This window comes from Ornithodoros turicata, unplaced genomic scaffold, assembly GCF_037126465.1.
Source record: "Ornithodoros turicata isolate Travis unplaced genomic scaffold, ASM3712646v1 Chromosome34, whole genome shotgun sequence".
Lineage (NCBI taxonomy): Eukaryota > Metazoa > Arthropoda > Arachnida > Ixodida > Argasidae > Ornithodoros > Ornithodoros turicata.
Genome location: NW_026999361.1, coordinates 1,415,298 through 1,434,135, shown reverse-complemented (window position 1 = coordinate 1,434,135; position 18,838 = coordinate 1,415,298). Strand labels below are relative to the sequence as shown.

General features: G+C 43.6%; 1 protein-coding gene across 5 annotated transcripts; it reads left to right on the top strand.

The window, feature by feature from the left end:
* Positions 1 to 15: 15 nt before the first annotated feature.
* LOC135373899 (tetratricopeptide repeat protein 1-like) lies at positions 16 to 18,172 on the top strand. Of its 5 annotated transcripts, XM_064606942.1 has the most exons (8): positions 16 to 195; positions 475 to 568; positions 4,946 to 5,091; positions 6,918 to 7,055; positions 7,856 to 8,017; positions 13,595 to 13,780; positions 13,846 to 13,900; positions 17,998 to 18,172. In XM_064606942.1, coding segments are annotated over exons 2-8 (804 nt in total). In that variant the 5' UTR covers positions 16 to 195; positions 475 to 567; the 3' UTR covers positions 18,114 to 18,172. The 5 variants fall into 5 exon arrangements, with proteins under 5 accessions (XP_064463012.1, XP_064463013.1, XP_064463011.1 ...); XM_064606943.1 differs by lacking the exons at positions 16 to 195; positions 475 to 568 and adding an exon at positions 2,359 to 3,028 and having other exon boundaries at positions 7,925 to 8,017; XM_064606941.1 differs by lacking the exons at positions 16 to 195; positions 475 to 568; positions 17,998 to 18,172 and adding exons at positions 2,697 to 3,028; positions 15,169 to 16,445.
* Positions 18,173 to 18,838: the final 666 nt, after the last annotated feature.

Sequence of the window (18,838 nt, the reverse complement as noted above, 5' to 3'; positions counted from 1 at the left end):
GCTATGGTCATATGCTGCGTGGTATGTGCTATGGTCATAGATATATTGCTGGCTTGAAGACACTACGAAAATCAGTTGTACATAAATAGTACACACAACGTTTAAAACAACTCTAATTTGCCCTTCGCAACGACATCGGCACCATTCTTTCCTCCATAGCGGTGACAGTACAGTGTGGTGACAGTAAATAAACATGTGAGCATATTCGGCGCTGACTTTAAAGTTAATGTTTAAAGTGTTATCAGCTTCTAGCACGCTTCTAGTAATGGCAAATTAGCTTCTAAGTTAAGTATTACGTAGGCGCAGCTCTTTACTTCTAGGCTTTATAAATGTGGGGCTCTGTTCAGCGGAGGAGCTACTTGGGATTTTCATAATTATCTTGTCATCGCTAAACAAATAAGCTGACTGACTTTTCGCGGAAATCTACTTCCAGTTATTATCAGTGATGAGATCTTCTGTTCCGTGCTATTTTAGTGCTCCACCATCCAGAGAAGAACCTCAAGGAGCAGGACACACGGCCCATGCTCGAGTAAACTGAGAAAAAACGAGACATCGTTTGCAGAAAACAGTAAGATTTATCTAGCCATGTGACATTTACCTGTAGAATTCACCTTGGGTATTAGAGCCTGGAGTTTTCGGGAATTTTTTTTTTTTTTCAAAATACGGGTGAAAAAACTGGGGAAATCGGTGCTGTAACGTGTGCCACCAAAGGAGGGTTTCAACATTTTGCTAATTTTCAAAAACCCCATCAAGCCTGAATATGGATGGATTCCGTGGCTCTGCACTTTGGATTGGGAGGTAGCTTGCACTACCTGGCATAGAATTATATAGCTTAGAATTATATAAAGTGTACCTTTTAGCTGCAACAAATTTTCATAAAAAGTGGAGTTGCCTTAGGACACTTTTACTTTTGTCATTGGATCACTCGATGCGGCTGCTACTAGGAAACCATATTTTTTTTCCAATCGAGGGACTAATTAACGGGGATATTTTAATCAACCTTTTCATTATTGACTTTAGGGAGCTCATTGTAATAGACCTCTCCCTGTTTGTAAACAAATGACGTCATAATGTCTGACAGCGCCACGAGTTTGGTAGAGTTGAACTACGCTCGAAGCTAAAGGTGAACAAGGTCGCGCCCAAAAGCCACGGTCTTTCAGTGGGAGTCAGCGAAGAAGTGCCCGTTCGTGGAACCAAGCCCTCTCCTTCCGATTTGTTTCGGTTTCAATCTGTCTACCAATGCCATGATGACGTTTCTCTAGTAGAGGTCTATTGCAATAATAAAGCTTGATTTCCACATGATGCGCTCGAACCACTGATCAGGCACAAAAGTAATCACGTGCCACAGGCATTTTACTTCCGTTGTCTGCTGTGTGCAACAAGTAATTTGCAAAAGAGCGGCAGTGACATGGATGTCTCTTCCCTCGCTAAATGTCACAGAAATACATCATATGCAGTTCAGGCAAATACTTTTCCGACTCCGAACACACGAAAGAAGAAAACAAACGCAAAACAAAAGATTGCGAAACATACACGCAATAAGAGTTCCCAACCTTGCGTATGACGTTTTTTCTGTGACGTTAAAAGTGAGGGCGGAGATATCAATGTCGCTGACGCTCTTCTGTCGAGCAGTTGCTGTTTATAGCAGACGACGGCGGTCAACTACTTAAATCTGTAGCGCGATCGCTGTGGCTGTGCTTGATCAGTGGTTCTACCGCATCATGTGGATATCAGGCTTGCATATCGCAATTACAACGAGCTCCCTAGAGTCAATAATGAAAAAGTTGATTGAAATATTTCTGTTAGTTAGTCACCTGATTGGGAAAAAATACTGTTTCCTAGCAGCAGCCCTGTGCTAATCAATCTTCGGACAATGGACAGCAGAAATGGCTACAAACCCCGTAGAGCCCTATGTATTCTTCGCCCAGAAGAAGAACAGTCTCTGTTCGAAATATCGGCGGCTTCTGTCCTCAGGCAACTCCCTTCCTACATCTCTACCGGTTTGCTGGATTTCTACCCATCTACCTATGTATTCTTGTTTCACTGTTATGGACACCTTCCTCTGACGACAAGCCATGCACCGCTTGTCGCCTGCTTGCCAAATATTTGTGTGCATGACGTCAGAACCCTCGCTAACCCACCTGCCAAGCGAGGTAGCCACGAGCAAGTACCCCCATCATCCTCGGGTGGCAGCGGGTTATGATGATAACCCTGATTTTTTCTACCACAGACGGTTACTTCCGAGTAGCCAGAGTCGAATAAAGAAACACGTCCAAAGTCTATCTATTTAGTAGTACCTAGTACTTTTAACGTAAAGAAGTTACTTGAAGTAATTTAAATGTCACGTAGGACACCCGTGGTGCAGAACTGCATCGGAGACACTTTTGCGAAGAGCTGTAGAAGATGTGTTTTTGATGTATACTTAAGTTAACAGAGTTCATCGATGGATCAGTGTGAAGAAGACTGTGAAAACCAAAAGGAAGGGGGTCCTGCTAAAGATTCACAATGCAATGAGGACAGTTGTGAAAGATTAGTGGAGCTGGAAAAGTCAATGGCTGAGGCTGAGATAGAGGTTATGGGACCATGTTTTATTTATAACATTTACTCTAAGCTGACGAACGTTGTTTTATTTATATATTTATAAAGGGTTTTACGTTTGCTCCTATTACTGTTGGTCTTGATGCTTTTAGAAGGCAATATTGAATGAGAACCTCGCTGCGTAGAAAGTGAAATAAGCTCTCTTGCAGCAAGACCTACTAGATTATAACAACCATGTCATAATCGGCAAACCCTATGAGGAGCCCGTCCGCACAATCCGCTAGGGTGCAGTACTCATCGGCCCGCGAGATCTACATCACAATTGGTCAATGGAAATTTGAATTTTGAACACGCAGAAGCGGACGTATGACCACTGTAGCAGACGACAGCAACAGCTCCTCTGAAAATGTCTAGAATGGTGATGATATGGACGCAACTTCAGAAAGACTCATCTCCTGTGGGTCATCCACCACTTTACTAAAATACTTAGGTAAGCTAAAGTACAAAGTATTGCAGAAATTGAGTAAGCAAGAGCCGGGCCGATGAGTAGCGCCACCGCTAGCTTCCAAATGTGGCACTGGCAAATGGTGCCTACGACATGGTCATTATAATCTAGTGGGTCATGTCCTGCAGTAATCGTACTCTCGTTCTCGATTGCTCGATACAGCACATTGGTGCAACGGGATAACAAAGGAACAATCGCCAGCCTCTGAAGGGACACACTAAACAAGGACCCCCAAAGGTCACATATGTTTAGGGAGTTACTTTTTCGGGTTAAATGCCTTTCTCAGATTCGGGGGGTAAAAATCAGGCGCTATTTTTAAATTTGTAATTCGGGGAGAAATCGGGCGATAATTGTGCCTTCGGGTGTTATCGGGTGTTTTTGTTTCTCATCTTGTCTATTAAGTCCTTTCCTAATCTCTCTTCTTTTTTTTCCTTCTTTTCTTTTTTTTTTTTTTTTTTTCGGGATCGTGATTTTCCAGCGGTAATCCCTGAAGGCATAGACAGTGTTGACGCACATGGGTGTATTGCTGGGAACGTATAAGTGACCCATTCTTACATGTGTTCACACGTGGTGACCTTTGCTCGTCTTCTGTGGAAACGTCACTTGAACATTTAGTAGTCACTGGAATTCGGGGAGAAATCGGGTTTAACCCGAATTGGTCAGAGGTCAGTTCGGGGGCTAGTAACCAGGCGGAATAGGGTTTAACCCGAAAAAGTCACTCCCTACATATGTTTGACCGGGTCAAATTAAATTACTACGCATACTGTAAACCAAATTTGGGTGTACACGTGACAGACACAATGGGGAGACATTTCTAACACAATCCACCCTTGCGGTAATTGAAATGATTGAAAAGAAACCATAGAAGAATCACTTCACAAGTGTATACCATTCTTTTTTACCAATCAGTCAATGAATCAATATTCTCTTCTTCCTTTTCTTTTTTTTTTCTAAATAATCGCGTGTAAAAAAAAACTGCTGAGTAGACAACAGCCACATATGCTTCATGAGATGATGATTTCGAATTACATGACCGTAATAGGGGGCAGGACCACCATGGATCAATTAGGCTTTTTGTTATGCGTGAGAGGGTCTTCGATGCAACTCCTCTCGGGATCAGACATCCACAATGTACAATCCAACGTGCGCATTCGAACGAGGGGAGGGGCAGGTTAAAAGTGAGTGAGAGGGTGAAATCTTAATCGCACTTACCATTAACCAGGGTTCGAGGTAACTCGTTACTGTAACTACGTTACTTTTTTTGGTAGCCTGTAACTTAACTCGCTATTTTTGCACCGTGGTAACTTTAAGAGGAACTGGTTTCTTTTCCGGGTAACTTTGCCAAAGTAACTTAGGCTAAGTTCAAAGTTACTTTTATTTCGCTTTTCACTAATGTCCACATATTTTCTTGCTTTCTCTCTGGGTCTTTCATGGCATTTTATGCCATAAAACGTGATACTCAGTGAATGACAGTATTCTATTCAGGAATTAAGAACAGCTGCTATTGAAATAAAGCTGAACCATTGTGCGCACACAGGGAATAAGATGCAAGGCATTCGAATTGTTTGACATAAACGAAAACTCGGTGCAGGCAACTCAAGGTCGAGCTCAACTGCTCAGGCGCACTGCACCTATGTAGTGCTATTTTGTGTCCGAAGGAACTTGGGACTAACTCGTTCTTTTTTTTTTTTTAATGTAACTCCATAACTGTGAATTACATTTCTTGCTGAAGAACTTCGTTATTAACTTAGTTACATTTTTCACACGGTAACTCAACTCTTAACGAGTTCTTTATGCCGGGTAACTTCTCGATCTATGCCATTAATTATGGCAGGAATTAACACCTGGGCAATGCCAATATCCTCAATTAGCCCTTGTAAGTTTTAAATGTTGACTTTGCAGTGCGGACACCACCAGATCAGCTGGGCCATACCCGTCAAACGAAAAACCGAAGCCATGCACCGATTGTCTTCTGCTCGTCAAAAATTGGCACGCATGACGTCAGAACCCGTGCTAACTCACCGGCTGAGCAGGTACCCCCACAGCAGGTACCCTGGGGTGATGGGAGGTGAATTTTCGCTGGCGGATTGTGACGTCATTTCCGCTAACCCCGATTTTTTGCCGACTGAGGGTTACTTCTGAGTTATCCCGGTGGAGTAAAGAAATGCACTCAAAGTCAGGATTACTATGTTGAAATTTCACGTAGAAAAGCAGGTTCTCTACCAACCTGAAAACCCTGGAAAAGAGGGAATTTTGTCAGGGAACTTGCATAATAGTAGCTGAAGTCGGTGGGGGAAATCACAGACAAGTGCCGTTTGAATGTGCGGCGGATCGTGAGTGCCCTTCGGTGGTTGAGCAACTTTGCCACAAGTAACAGTTCACCACAAGCTCGGAGAGTGAAAAGTAGGGCAGCCTCACTAATACTCGATAAGTGATCTGTGTTTTTTTTTTTTTTTTTTTATGAGGGATTTGTGTCAAAACGTAGTAGCAGGCACCAAGTTATTTTTTGTTTTGGTCAGTGGATTGGCTTGAAATAGTCAGTGGGGACCTGGAAAAGTCGAGGAATTTTAAGGCTGCAATTTGGTAGACACCCTGAAAAGTAGCCTGAAGTAACTTAAATGCAAGACTGACGTAGGACACCCCGTGGTGCAGAACTATGTCGGTAACACTTCTGCGAAAAGTTGCAGAAAATGTGTTTTTGATGTATACAGTCGTGCCTCATTAATACAGAGAGCTCGAATTATGGACGATTTTTGTGAGGACCAAACTTTTTCGATGCATTTTCGTCTCTTTAATACAGAAACTTGCTTTTCAGACAATAGACGGTTCATTGCTGTGCAAATCATAGTTCATATATTAGTCCACAGTCCATATATAGTCCATGTATTTTTGTCTCCTTATTATGTACGATATCCGTACGGAGGGCAAGCCTCTCCCCATATTCTGCGAGAGAACTTTTTGAAGTAGGATGTTCTGTTGCGTAGGGAGCTATGCCCTCTCCGTCGCAGCCATCCACAAGAACTATAAGAGGAGAAGGGGTTATGTGTGGATATGAAGAGCCTGGAAAATCTTCAATGATTTCATGACTGTTCTGAACAGGTCCACAGACATTGACCCTCGTGCAAGGAGTTGTGCCTTTAGTTAAACACAGTACAGTCGATGAAAGGTGAATTTCACTGAACAGGTTAGCCAGCTGTAGGACTCGAACCCACATCTTCTGGATTACTGGTCCAGGGCTCTACCAATTGAGCTAAGCTAACACGCCTTCTCAGCGACTTCCAGGGTGCGTCATCTGAAGGGACAAACCAGTCACTCTCTCTCACTCATCCTCCTTTCACTCTTACATTTTTGCACACTCATACACATATTCATACCACAGGGATCGACGCAACTGGCAAATGTTGAACATGAGAGAACTGATGTTCTGAGGCTGGAACAACATAGAAGGGACAATGATTGTTAATTCAACGTTAATTTCTTAGGGGAGGCCTTCTATGTTGTTCCAGCCTCAGAACATCAGTTCTCTCATGTAGTACAGTCGCTTGGCAGCTTACGAGAACACAGGCGACAGTTGTCAAGGCAGGTTGTCGGGCACTGGCGTCGACGACTTGAGCAACGCCGAGCCAACGGTCACATCTGCTATGGCTTATGCAGGACTACAGACGGCTCTTCAATTCTTTGATGACAGTGAGGAGCATGCTCTACGTGTTGCTGACGTATTGCTAATATGCAACGAAGTATACCTTCAGGATTGTGTTTGTTATTTCCTCGGTATTCGATAATATGGATGATATCTTGATATGCTTCATGGATGATTTTGGTTGGGGACAAAAGTGTTTGTGTTAACGAGGGACGACTGTACTTCTGTTAACAGAGTGCATTGATGGATCACTGTAAAGAAGGTTGTGAAAACCCAGAGGAAGGGGATCCTGCCAGAGATTCACAAAGCGAGGAGGACAGTTATGAAAGATTAGCGGAGCTGGAAAAGTCAATGACCCAGGATGAGATAGAGGTAATGGGACAATCTTTTATTTATATATTTATTTATGTCATTACCTCAAGCCCCCCCCCCTCCAAAGTAGTGAGCTTACCATACTTTCAATCACATCCCATAGCATGGAAATCTTACAGAGAGAGGCTAGAAGGAAAGGCAGGGAGGAGGATCGGAGGAGAGCAAAGAACTTGAACGGGGCTCTTCCCTCTCTCATTGTATACGCTTGGAGGCAGCCATATTGAATCAGCCGAGGAAACGTCGCATATTTTTAGCCTAGGAAATTAGGTGAGCTATCTGGACGGGAGGAAATTAGGCGCAACTCCGAAAACTGTTGGCAACGCTTGCTCCGCTGCTTCTGTTGGCTACGGATTTTGTCACAGTCTGCCCCTATCCAGGATTGTAGCCAAAGCTGGTCGAGGCAGCAGCTGAGAGCGCATCTCCATGTGGCGTCCGCGTCGTGTCTGTTTTTTTTTTTTCTTTTTTTCTTTCTTTCAAATCTTGGGTGTTTCATGGATCAGGGCTGTGTGTTACTGCTCCAAAAACCTGTTTTTGCGTTATGTTTGGTGTATGCAACCGGATTCTTTTTTTTGCATGCACCGCAGGAATAGGTGATTCAGTATGGCACTACCCTCACCCGTACGTCCAAGTTTCTGAGGTATTCTTCTAGCATACTCCTTAAGATTTCTATGCCCCATAGCTACCACAGTAATTTTGCATTTCAACTTCCAGCACTCACGGACGCATTATATTGGTGCCGTTTCTGAAAATTTTGCATGTAGCACAAACGTGTCCATTATAGAAATGTTTTCTCCCAACAGGAAAGGCGGAAGAAAGCTCGTCAGTTAAAAGAGGATGGTAATGGAATGTTCAAAAATGGCCAATTCCAGGAAGCCTCGGACGCATACACCCAAGCCATACGACTGTGTACCTTGGATGCAGCCATTATTTATTCCAATCGTGCAGCGGCTCGGTCCCGATTGGTGAGTATTATTTGCATTGGAGGAGAGGGCCATTTCTAAGGTTTTCCTCGAAATATCGCAGAATCCCTCGTTTGGCACGGAATTTCACGGAATCCCTTATTTTATCAGGGGTGTGTGGATATTCGAGTTCTCTAATTCTAATCAAATATCAATCACTCGAAGTATTTCATTTGCGAATAGAATACCCAGTATTCGGATTTCCGAATATCCGACTATTCGCAGAATATGATGGGCTTCACCTGACGGTTCCCTACATGAGGTGAAGCCTGCTTTACGGAACTGCCCATGCTGCAGGGCCAGCACAGATAGATTGTAGTTTAGCTTAAGGTAACGTTATCCCAAGTCTATTGTGCATACTCCACCTGTGGAAGGGGACGGCGTCCCTCCCGTGTGCAGCTTAGTGATTTTGATTTGATGTTCAGGAGTTTTCCTTACACTTAAATCATGCCTACAGCCCAGAAACAAAAGGGGTGTCCTAAAGAGGTAACCTCCACAGGGCATGTATTGTAAGCTCCTTCCTATAATCTTCGTATACAGTTCCTGTAAACTCTGAAGATGCGGAAAGAGCTTTCAGCAAGTATGAAATGATTGCAGGCGACAGACGGCATTGTTTGTCAGGCGAGAACACAAGATGTCACGTATGTGATGCTGAGCTGCAACAGTGCTTTGAATCTGTAATGTTTCAAAAAAGAATCTTTAGTTCCCACATTATCCAAGAAAATAAAGTGTTTGCCGTTTCAAACAGCCGTTGACTGCTTGCCGCAGAAAATTGCGGAATTTACGAGTCGGTACCGCAGAATTTTGAATTTGCCGCAGCAGAAAACCAGGCGCCTTAGCCATTCCACTTCAATTCACGAAGGGCCGCAACCTTTGTGTCTTTTGATTTTCTTGGTTATTTTTCGGGAGATAGCCCCCTTTTGTGGCGTTGGTCCGGTGTTCAGAAACCTCGCCACTTTAATGTGCTCTGTTTTGGTGTTCGTAAGTAGCCAATGCTTTTGCCGTTTTTACTACGTACATAATTACCATGTCGTAGGCTATGACCGTGCGACATACTTACCATCTTTCACCAGTGGAAAGCTTCGTAAAAAAACGGCAAGAGTGTTGCGCAGTTTTTCTCACCCTGTTTGTGCCTGTCATCTTCGACACATTGCAATAAAATACTAGACACTAAACGAAACCTTAATGTTTGCTTTTTTTTAATGGTACCCAGCACAAGCTCCTGTGTTGCGCCGTTCAGTGGGAATTTGCGCCCGAGTTGACATAGGTACAGAAATTTTGTGAAAGTTCACGAGGCATGTGCTTGAAAAGGCCATTTTTTTATTCAAATAAGAAAAATTGTGATTCATGGCAAATGCTTTCACTTTAGTTAGACATAACATTTAGCTCTGGTAAGCACTCAGAGGTCAAGTTGCAATGGTTAGAAACTGCCCCACTTTGCTATGCCTTCCTTGCACAACACTACAGCATGCGCTTCATGAGCTATTTCCATGCTTACACCAACTCGGGTGCAAATATGCGCTGCACTGTGCAACACAGAAGCCCACCATTAAAGAGCCAACATTAAAGTTTCGTATAGTGCGGAATGATTTTTTCACGTTTTTCATGAGCGCAAAAAATTTGCGAATTTAAGTAGTACTATACCCGCGAAGTAGATACATTGATGTCACTGAGAAACCTGAGTTTGTGTTTTTCACGAATTTAAGTTCCCATGTCAACAATGGCCTCCACCTAAACACAAAAATATGTTCCACGCGAAATCAACGACTTTTACAGTATGTTATCGCGATGTTGATTGAGATGACTGGCACGAGCAGGGTGAAAAAATGACGCAAAAATGAACGGGCAACAATTTTGCATATTTTTTAAATGAAACGTTATGCTTGTCAGAGATAATAAATATCACGCAGAGTCATAGCCTGTGGCATGGGAATTACGTAGTAAAAAGGTAGAAGCAATGGCATTTGCAAACACCAAAACAGTGTGCTTCAAAATGGCGAGAAAATGCATCTGAGCGAAACTCGATTTCTTGCTATAGTTATGCTCTTATTTTACATCTCACGAAACATGCCATTTCAGAACGCCGGACCAACACCAACATTCAAACCATAGGTGGCGCCATCTCATAAGGACTAAGGAAGAAAATCGAAGACCCAAAGGTCTGGGCCCTGCCTGAATCGAAATGAAATTGCCCCAAGAGAGGTGCATTTCTGAAAGGGGGTGGTGAAGACCAAAAGCACGTCATCCAAGGTACATATAAATGGTAGCGAAGCTTGCATTGGCCACCACGTCTTCAAGGGCGGCCATGATAAAGGCCGTCAGCGCCATACATCCGTTGCGGGACCTACTACAAATTCCGTCATAATGACGTCACCTGGTACGTCACCATTACGTATAGCGCGCGGCGCGTTCCTTCCATTGCGTTGTGGAGTTGCGGAATGTCACAATCGTTGTTGAAAGCAAATCCAAGAGCAAAAGCTCATGAACAATTTGTAAACAGAGAAGAATCAACACCAGCGACATGCGTGCAACAAAGAACACAGGAGACCAGGTGGGGGCTTGCTTTCTTTTATCACAGGTAAATTCCCCACGCCGTTGTAAACAGTATAAGTCCCCACGACAAAATAATTTGCAAAATAACCAGTATGACAGTCCATGCAGTACTGAATAAGCCCGAAAGGATAGTGTACAAATTCCAGCAAACACAAGTGGGGCACAGGACCTTAATGTCTAATGCATGCTGCTATAGCTGTCCTCATGCAAATCTGGAACTTTCCACATATCTCTCGTACAAAGAAGATGGAAGAACATATTTGCACTTGAAGCTCACATTATATCATATTTGCATACTGCGTGATGCTATGTCTGCCCACAATTTTTTGCATTCATAACGAATGCTATGGAGGAATTACAAGGCTCAAGTCAATTAGCTCAGTTTAGAAGTCAGTGATACTTTATCTTGCAAAACAGCCACAATAATATCAGCTTCCAGCAATGACAACCTTGTTCAGTGTGTACACACCCTGTTGATGACTACTTGTACTTAGATTACAACAGTGTTTTTGCCTTAAAGGCACGTCAAAGCATCGACAATGTTCTGTGCTTCTGCTATTTTGTTCATATTTTGCCATGTGGTGTAGATTTTCACATTGCACAAGGTGCTTAGCCCTGCACATAACTGCACGTACATACTGGCAGTTGTACACACAACTACTGAACTCAGCACAGGATTCAAAATATAAAATTACTTGCTAGGGATCTATGTACATAGGTATGCACTAAATACATATCAAAGGGTGGGCAAAGAACTGAAGGTCCAAACTAGAAAATCCATGCTAGGAATCTATGTACACAGAGATACGCTTAATACGTACCAAAGAATAGGCAAACTGCTGAAGATTCAAAATAGCAAAAAAGTATGCTAGGTATCTATGTACACAGGTGTACATACACTAAACATATAAATAGGGATTGCCTTTTTCGGGTTAAACCCGATTCCGCCCAGTTATTCCCCCCCCCCCCCCCCCGAAGTCACCTCCGACCAATTCAGGTTAAACCCGATTTCTCCCCGAATACCAGTCACTATGAAATCCTCAAGTGATGTTTCCACTAAAGACGAACAAAGGTCGCCACGTGTAACACATGTAAAAATGGGTCACTTACGTTCCCAGCAGTACACCCATGTGTGTCAAAACTGTCTATGCCTTCGGGGATTACCGCTGGAAGGTCACGATCCCGCAAAAAAACAAAAACAGAGAGATAAGGAAAGGACTTAATAGACAAGAGGAGAAACAGAAACAAGAGGAGAAAACAACCGAAGGCACAATTATCGCCCGATTTCTCCCCGAATTACAGATTTAAAGATAGCGTCCGATTTTTACCCCCCGAATTTGAGAAAGGCATTTAACCCGAAAAAGTAACTCCCTACATATAAATAATAGGCACAGACTACTGAACTCTGCATGGCTGTCAAAATACAAATAAACACAGTAACGAGCTATGTGCAAAAGTGCACTATGACAAATCGTGTGCTACAACTGAAGAGTTGGTAGGTTACAACTGAAAGCACTTGATAGACAACAGAACTGTTCATATGCTTTTGCGTGGAAAGCAAATAACTTCTGGTTACATCACAACAACGTGCAGAGATTACGAACTTAGTCTCGCTGCCTGCTGCAGTGCCTTCTGACGTAACGTACTATTTCGTACTTCCTCATTCCTTTGTCGTGCAAACCAGAACAGTCGCACCCTCAGAAAAACGTGAAATAAATCATCATGCACAGATGAAGAACACAAACTCAATGTCTGTGGCACAAGTGTGTCCAACACTTCACACAGCTTGGATCTGACCCCTTGGGAGGTGAGGAATGTCTTGACGTTGGCTTTGAAGGCTTCCTTACACGCACCCACAAACGTCGCAAAGGCAGGAAGAGGAACCGACAGCTCCAAAGTCAGTACTGTCCACATTCTTGACACTCAAATAAAACAATAGCTAGCTACTGTCCTGATTACGTCCCCTGTTCGACTTGGTGGTTTGAAATTGAAAACACAACGATGAAGAAGAAAACGGCTATGAACAGTCACAAAGTGCGCAGTCAACGTACGGCAAACTCGTAGCTAACAACAAGGTGAGGGACAGGAACCGGAAGCGTACTCGGCTCTGTCTATGATCTCACGTATTACTGGCAGACGGCGCGAATTGCTATATTAAAAACACGCATATTACATTAGTACACACATTATTTGCGCCCCGATTAAAGTATTTTTGTTTACCTTCGTAGTTTGCCCCTCAACAACCACACTCGCACGTGTATCATGAAGGGTGCAGGGTTGCTAACACAGATTTGGTATTTTTTATCACCTTCGCTACCATTTATATTTACCTTGCGTCATCTTCTATCCAAGGAGATGAAACCAGGAAAAGGGAACGGAATCTTTTTTTTTTTTTTGTTTCCGTTACTGTCAGCGATGTTTTCGTTTTGATTGCGTTTCGGTTTTCAGGACCCAGCTCCAGTCTTTTTTTTTTTTTTGGTAAGCTTTGAGAACATCACAAAACTTAACACCTCTACGTGTAGTATATTCTGATATGAATTGTGAGGACTTTAGATATACCTGCATGCAACATTTACACAAAATTATAGTTCATGGTTTCTTTGAACAGCTAGCATGGTTCACATATGTTACTCACGCTTGCAACGAGCAAGTTCCCGTAACCATATAAAAACTGTATCCGTAAGTTTGTACAGTCCCATTCGCTGCTAGTGTGTCACTCTGAGGAAGGAATATACCAGTGTGTGTTCCGTAAACTTGTGTCCATCACTGTACTTCCTCAGTTAATTTTGGTTCGCTTTATTCAACTTTGTTTAATAAAGCATCTAAATGATTCGGCGAAGGATTGTAGTAATTCCGGTTCTGCAGTTCCCGAATTATTACTGTAAACTATTTTTATTTCCATTTATGTTTCGGGCATTCCGAGTGTGCGATATTCGTTTGTTTCTTTCACCTTTAACTGCTATATTTCCAGTACTATAACACTGTTTCCGTTTCTGTTACCTCCCTCTGGATGAAACTTCATTTTAGGACCAAAAAGAAGCAGCAATAGAAGACTGCACCAGAGCGATAGAGTTGGACCCCTGCTACATTAAGGCCATATTAAGAAGAGCACATCTCTATGAAGAGACTGAGAAGCTTGATGAAGCACTGGCAGATTATAAACTCGTTTTAGAACTGGACCCCAGCATCCAGGAAGCACGGAGGGCTTGTGTGGTGAGGCACAGAGAAACTGTATATAACTTGATCACACAACATTTTCTTTTTTTCTTCTTCTTCAGGTCCTTCCTGATAAGATCAACGAGAGGAACGAAAGGCTCAAAACAGAGATGATAGGTGAGTGGTGATGAGCATTGTGGGGAAACTGGTGTCTATTCCATTAGAGTGGAGACCACTTATAACGTAACTGCTTGGGCCTGACTTTTTAGGGTTAAACCCGTATCCGCCCGATATTTACCCCCCGAACGAAATCTGTAAAATTCGGGTTTAACCCGAATCTACCCGAAAACATCCGGGTCGCGTGGCACACTCATAAGCGTGCATTAAAATAAAGTTTGATAACATTGCTAAACATTAGTTCCATGTTAAGACAAATTTTTATTTAAAAAAAAAATCACCCGAATACACCCGAATTCCTGACGACAGAATATGCCGTAACGGGATTTAACCCGAATACACCCGAATTTTCAAATAAAAAATATCACCCGATATTTACCCCCCGAATTTGGCCAAAAATAAAACCCGAAAAAGTCAGGCCCTACTTATAATGCGGCTTTTCCTGACCCCCAATATTCTTCCCGTAGAACGTAATGTATAGGAATACCGCTTATAATGGTCCATATCGGTGTGGGATACGGGTTATAGTTAGGGTTGCCACCTTTCGGAGTGCAAAATACCGGCTGAGGAGAGGAGGTGGAATAGAGGGAAAGGAGGAAATGTTCACGGGAAAGGGAAAGTGGGTGAGGGGTGGAGAGTGTACAGAGAGAGAGAGAAAGAACGAGCGTACTCGCTCAAGACAACAATGATAATAATAATGAATAACTAAGAAAACGACTGGTGACTACGGAGTTGGGCCTGTGCTCCAGATTTATTCAAGCTGTAGTGGAATGTTGAAAGGATAGCCCTGTAAAAACCCCTATGAAAGGTGTTAAGCCACAAATACCGGCAAAAGGCTGCCGGTATCACTTTCCTACCGGCAACCGTCAGAGCGAGCAAATAACCGGCCCTTCCGGTATAATACTGGCCTGGTGGCAACCCTAGTTATAGTGTGGTCGCCGAAGCGCAGTGCGCATTTGTCAGCGAATTCCGAAGCGGGAATCATCCATCGCGGAGAACGCTTCGGTTATCTCCTCGTGAGGAAGCGGGCGAGGGTGTCTTGTGAGGAGGTTGGCCGGGAAAGCGTCTGAGCTCTCTTTGCATTATGCCGCCCGTGCCATCTGAGACACGATCAACATGCAGAACTTATGTATAGAGCCCGGATATTTGTGTACTAAAAAGCACGGAAATAGGCAGGCATTTAGTCCCCCACACTACCAAAATAGGCAATAAAAGGCAAAAATAGGCACGTTAATCTGGTACGCTCATTGGATTTCTTGGTGTTTCAGAATGCTCCATCAAGGAAAACTTAAAGGCTACGGTACCATACAAGCCTCGACGTCTGGTACACGAATGCTGAGGCAGCCGGGAAACACGCTATATTGAATAATACTTTGTTCTCCGCCCTCGAAGATCTTGGAAGGCTCAGAGAGGCTAAATCTTTGGATCAAATGTACGCAGAAAAAGAAAAAGCAACATGCAGCACTCAGCACGAGCCCTAAAGCCGTATTCGAACTTACACCTCTAAAAAAAGGCTCTTATAGTGTCTAACAATGTTTAAAAATGGCTACAATTCAATAGAGCCGATAAAAAGGCAAGCAACCCCAAAAATGCCGTATTTAGGCGTTTCTAGGGATTTATAGGCAAATGCCTAAAAATCCAGGCCCTACTTATGGAACAATCTTGTAGAGATACGTGCAGATACGTTTGTCTCCTTGTTTTAACCGCCCTTCGTCCCGTCTGAGTGCTGCATTGTAGCGACATGAATCTTGTAGAGGACGACTTCAGGGGACACTTTTGACGGGCACCGGTGTCTGCCTCTGCGAGCGAATAGCGACCAATTAAGCGATAGTGTAAGCCGTCCGGAACCGTGAGGCGTGCTGGAAAACGGCTCGGATGATGATCAGGACTTTGTGGCAGCAGAGACGTCCCGTAAAGATACGATACTGTGTATGCACAAACTAAGACACGTCTGTGCTCGGAGTGGACTGAGCGATGAGACATTCTGTTGCCGCATCATTGTTGGGGATGCACGTGCAAGACACGGTCAGGAAACTATGCCAGACAAAAATCGCGGCGTTTCTACGGGCTCCGTGAGCGAATTGAATAAACTGTTTTTGTGCAAGGAATCTCCGCGCTGTTCAGTCCGGTGCACACAACATGGTATAGCAGAAAGGTGGGTGTAGAGCCCTGCACAGGCCCCCAACCTGGCCCCGCCTGTCGGCTGGGCCAGGCTTGCTATTGGCTGTGTGCTCCGGGCCGGGCTGGGCCCGGGCGGACAAAATATGCACCCATCGCGGACCGGGCCGGATCCGAGCCGACAAAAGACGCCAGCACGGCGGGCCGGGCCAGGCCGACAAACATTTTTCTGAGAGTCAGGCTGGACTGGGTCACTAAGCAGCTAATTCCACGCAATGGAGGACTATTCGTTCATATCATCACGTGCTTGCATCATTCCTGTGCATAGTATTTGCAAAAACAAGCAAGGGACACTGCATTATGTGTATGATTCGACCCTCTATAACAATCTCAAAGCCACTTTACATTGCTCTTGACTCCTCACGTATTTCACAAACACGTTCGCAAAGCTTGGTCAGAGGGGTAAGGATTGGGAGGAGTTTGTCGACGGCATCCTCTACATCCACAAAACTTGGTACAGTCAAACTCCTTTACAACGAAGCTCAGGGGACAGCAAAAAAAATTCGCAGTAAAGGTATTTTCGTTAAAAAGGATGTCCATTATTGGACCTATAGGCTCCAGCGGGACCGCAAAAACAATTTGCTGTAGTGGTATTTTCGTTAAAAAGGTGTTCGCTATAAAGGAGTTTGACTGTACTGTGACGGTAACGTGCTTGCCCGCGTGCGTCGTGGATTTAATTTGGTCTCGTGCTGTTGTGCTGTCAAAGCCATAGTTCTTGTATGTCTAGCCGTGTCTTCTCTTCCTATAAATTTAGTTATAAATTTGTGCGATAAGCGCTAGAAACGCGTATGTCACATCTGGAAATACTAGGCCAGGATACACGCTGTGTCACCGGGCCAGGCCGGGCTCTATTCGCTGAGTCACCGGGCCAGGCCTGTATCTATTGACGGGGCCATCGGGACGGGCTGCATAAAAACATGAAGGCCTGGGTCGGGCCATTTTTTTATGTGCCCGGGCCGCGTCGGGCCTGTGCAGGGCTCTAGGTGGGTGCCCAATCTCGGGCATGTATTGGCTTAAAAATGTGATATTTGGTTATAGTGCGGTACCGCTTGTAGTGCGGATTTTCGGCGGTCCCACAATGTACGTTAGAAGTGGTCTCCACTTTAGGTAAAAGTGGACCACTTATAAGTAAGGAGTGACTTTTTCAGGTTAAATGCCTTTCTCAGATTCAGGGGCGTATACGAAGAGGGGAGTCAAGTCCTGTAGATCACATGAACAAAATACAGATACTGACACTGAAGATTTTTGTTTATTTTTGTGGATTTTTGTTTAAGTTTAATTACTTAGACTTAAATAATTGTTAATTAATTAATTAAACTTAAGCAAAAATCTTCAGTGTCAGTTTCTGTATTTTGTTTATCAGACTCGGGGGTAAAAATCGGGCGCTATTTTTAGATCTGTAATTCGGGGAGAAATTGAGCAATAATTGTGCCTTCGGGTGTTATTGGGTGTTTTTTGTTTCTCCTCTTTCGTATATCGTCCTTTCCTTTTTTTTCTTTTCTTTTTGTCGGTGACCTACCAGCGCTAATACCATAGCGCATACTATGCGCACAGCGCATAGACAGTGCTGACGCACATGGGTGTATTTCTGGGAACGTGAGTGACCCATTCTTTCATGTGCTACGCGTGGTGACCTTTGTTCATCTTCAGTGGAAACGTCACTTGAGGATTTCATAGTGACTGGAATTCGGGGAGAAATAGGGTTTAACCCGAATTGGTCGGAGGTCAGTTCGGGGTGGGGGGAATAACCGGGCGGAATCGGGTTTAACCCAAAAAAGTCACTCCCTAGTTATAAGCGGTCTCCACTATATACGTGACCACATAGAAAGTGTAAAGTGGAACTGTGTACAAAACTAGAACACCGCAGAAAGTGAATGACATTTGCAATGTGCAGTGAATTTGTCTCTTTTGCTTTCTAGGCAAGCTGAAGGAATTGGGCAACCTGGTGCTTAATCCTTTTGGCATGTCCACTGACAACTTTAAATTTGTTAAGAACGAAGAGAGCGGTGGCTATTCTGTCCAGTTTCAAAAGTGAAATCATAGTCCTTTATTTACTGAATAAATTGTGAATAAATTGAAGTTTGTCCAACACAACTAGGGCGTTGTGTTTCTTGGGTTAAAGCCCAGTAAAGCACAACTTGCATTGTCCTCACTTCGGATCCAAAGTGCCAACGTGGGCACTGCGCTTTCACTACGACAGGCTGTTTGTCTGAAATTGTACTTCATTTATTTTCCTGCCGACCGAAGTCTGATTTTGCCCCGTTATACAGCTCCTCACATAAAACCCGGAAACACGGAGGTCCAGACATAACTCCACATTCTCATGAAAGCAGTAAAAACTTCATTTACAGACTGTAATCACAAGAATCCTCTACCCTGGAATGTCACTTGGGTTGAGACAGTACAGCACAGAAAAAAGTGCTCCAGAAATTTAGAAGGAAATCTAGTAAACGAGGGCCCTTATTTTGCCGGAGAAACTTTTTCACCAGATTTCTGTACTGGAATGATCGACATGCCAGTCAGAAGGGATGTGGCCAGTCATGAGATGCTGCTGCATTATTAAAACTAGGAATTCTGCCCATACATTTTTAGTATTTTCTAATCGTTTAGAACTAATGTCATCAATGCCACCTGCTCGAGAGAGCTCAGAGTTGTTGATTAGTTCTGCAATACCATCGCAAACAATCAATACTAAAGTGTCACGTTTGTGGAAATGTGTACTATGATGCACTTGGAATGCGCGACATACGTATTTTCAGG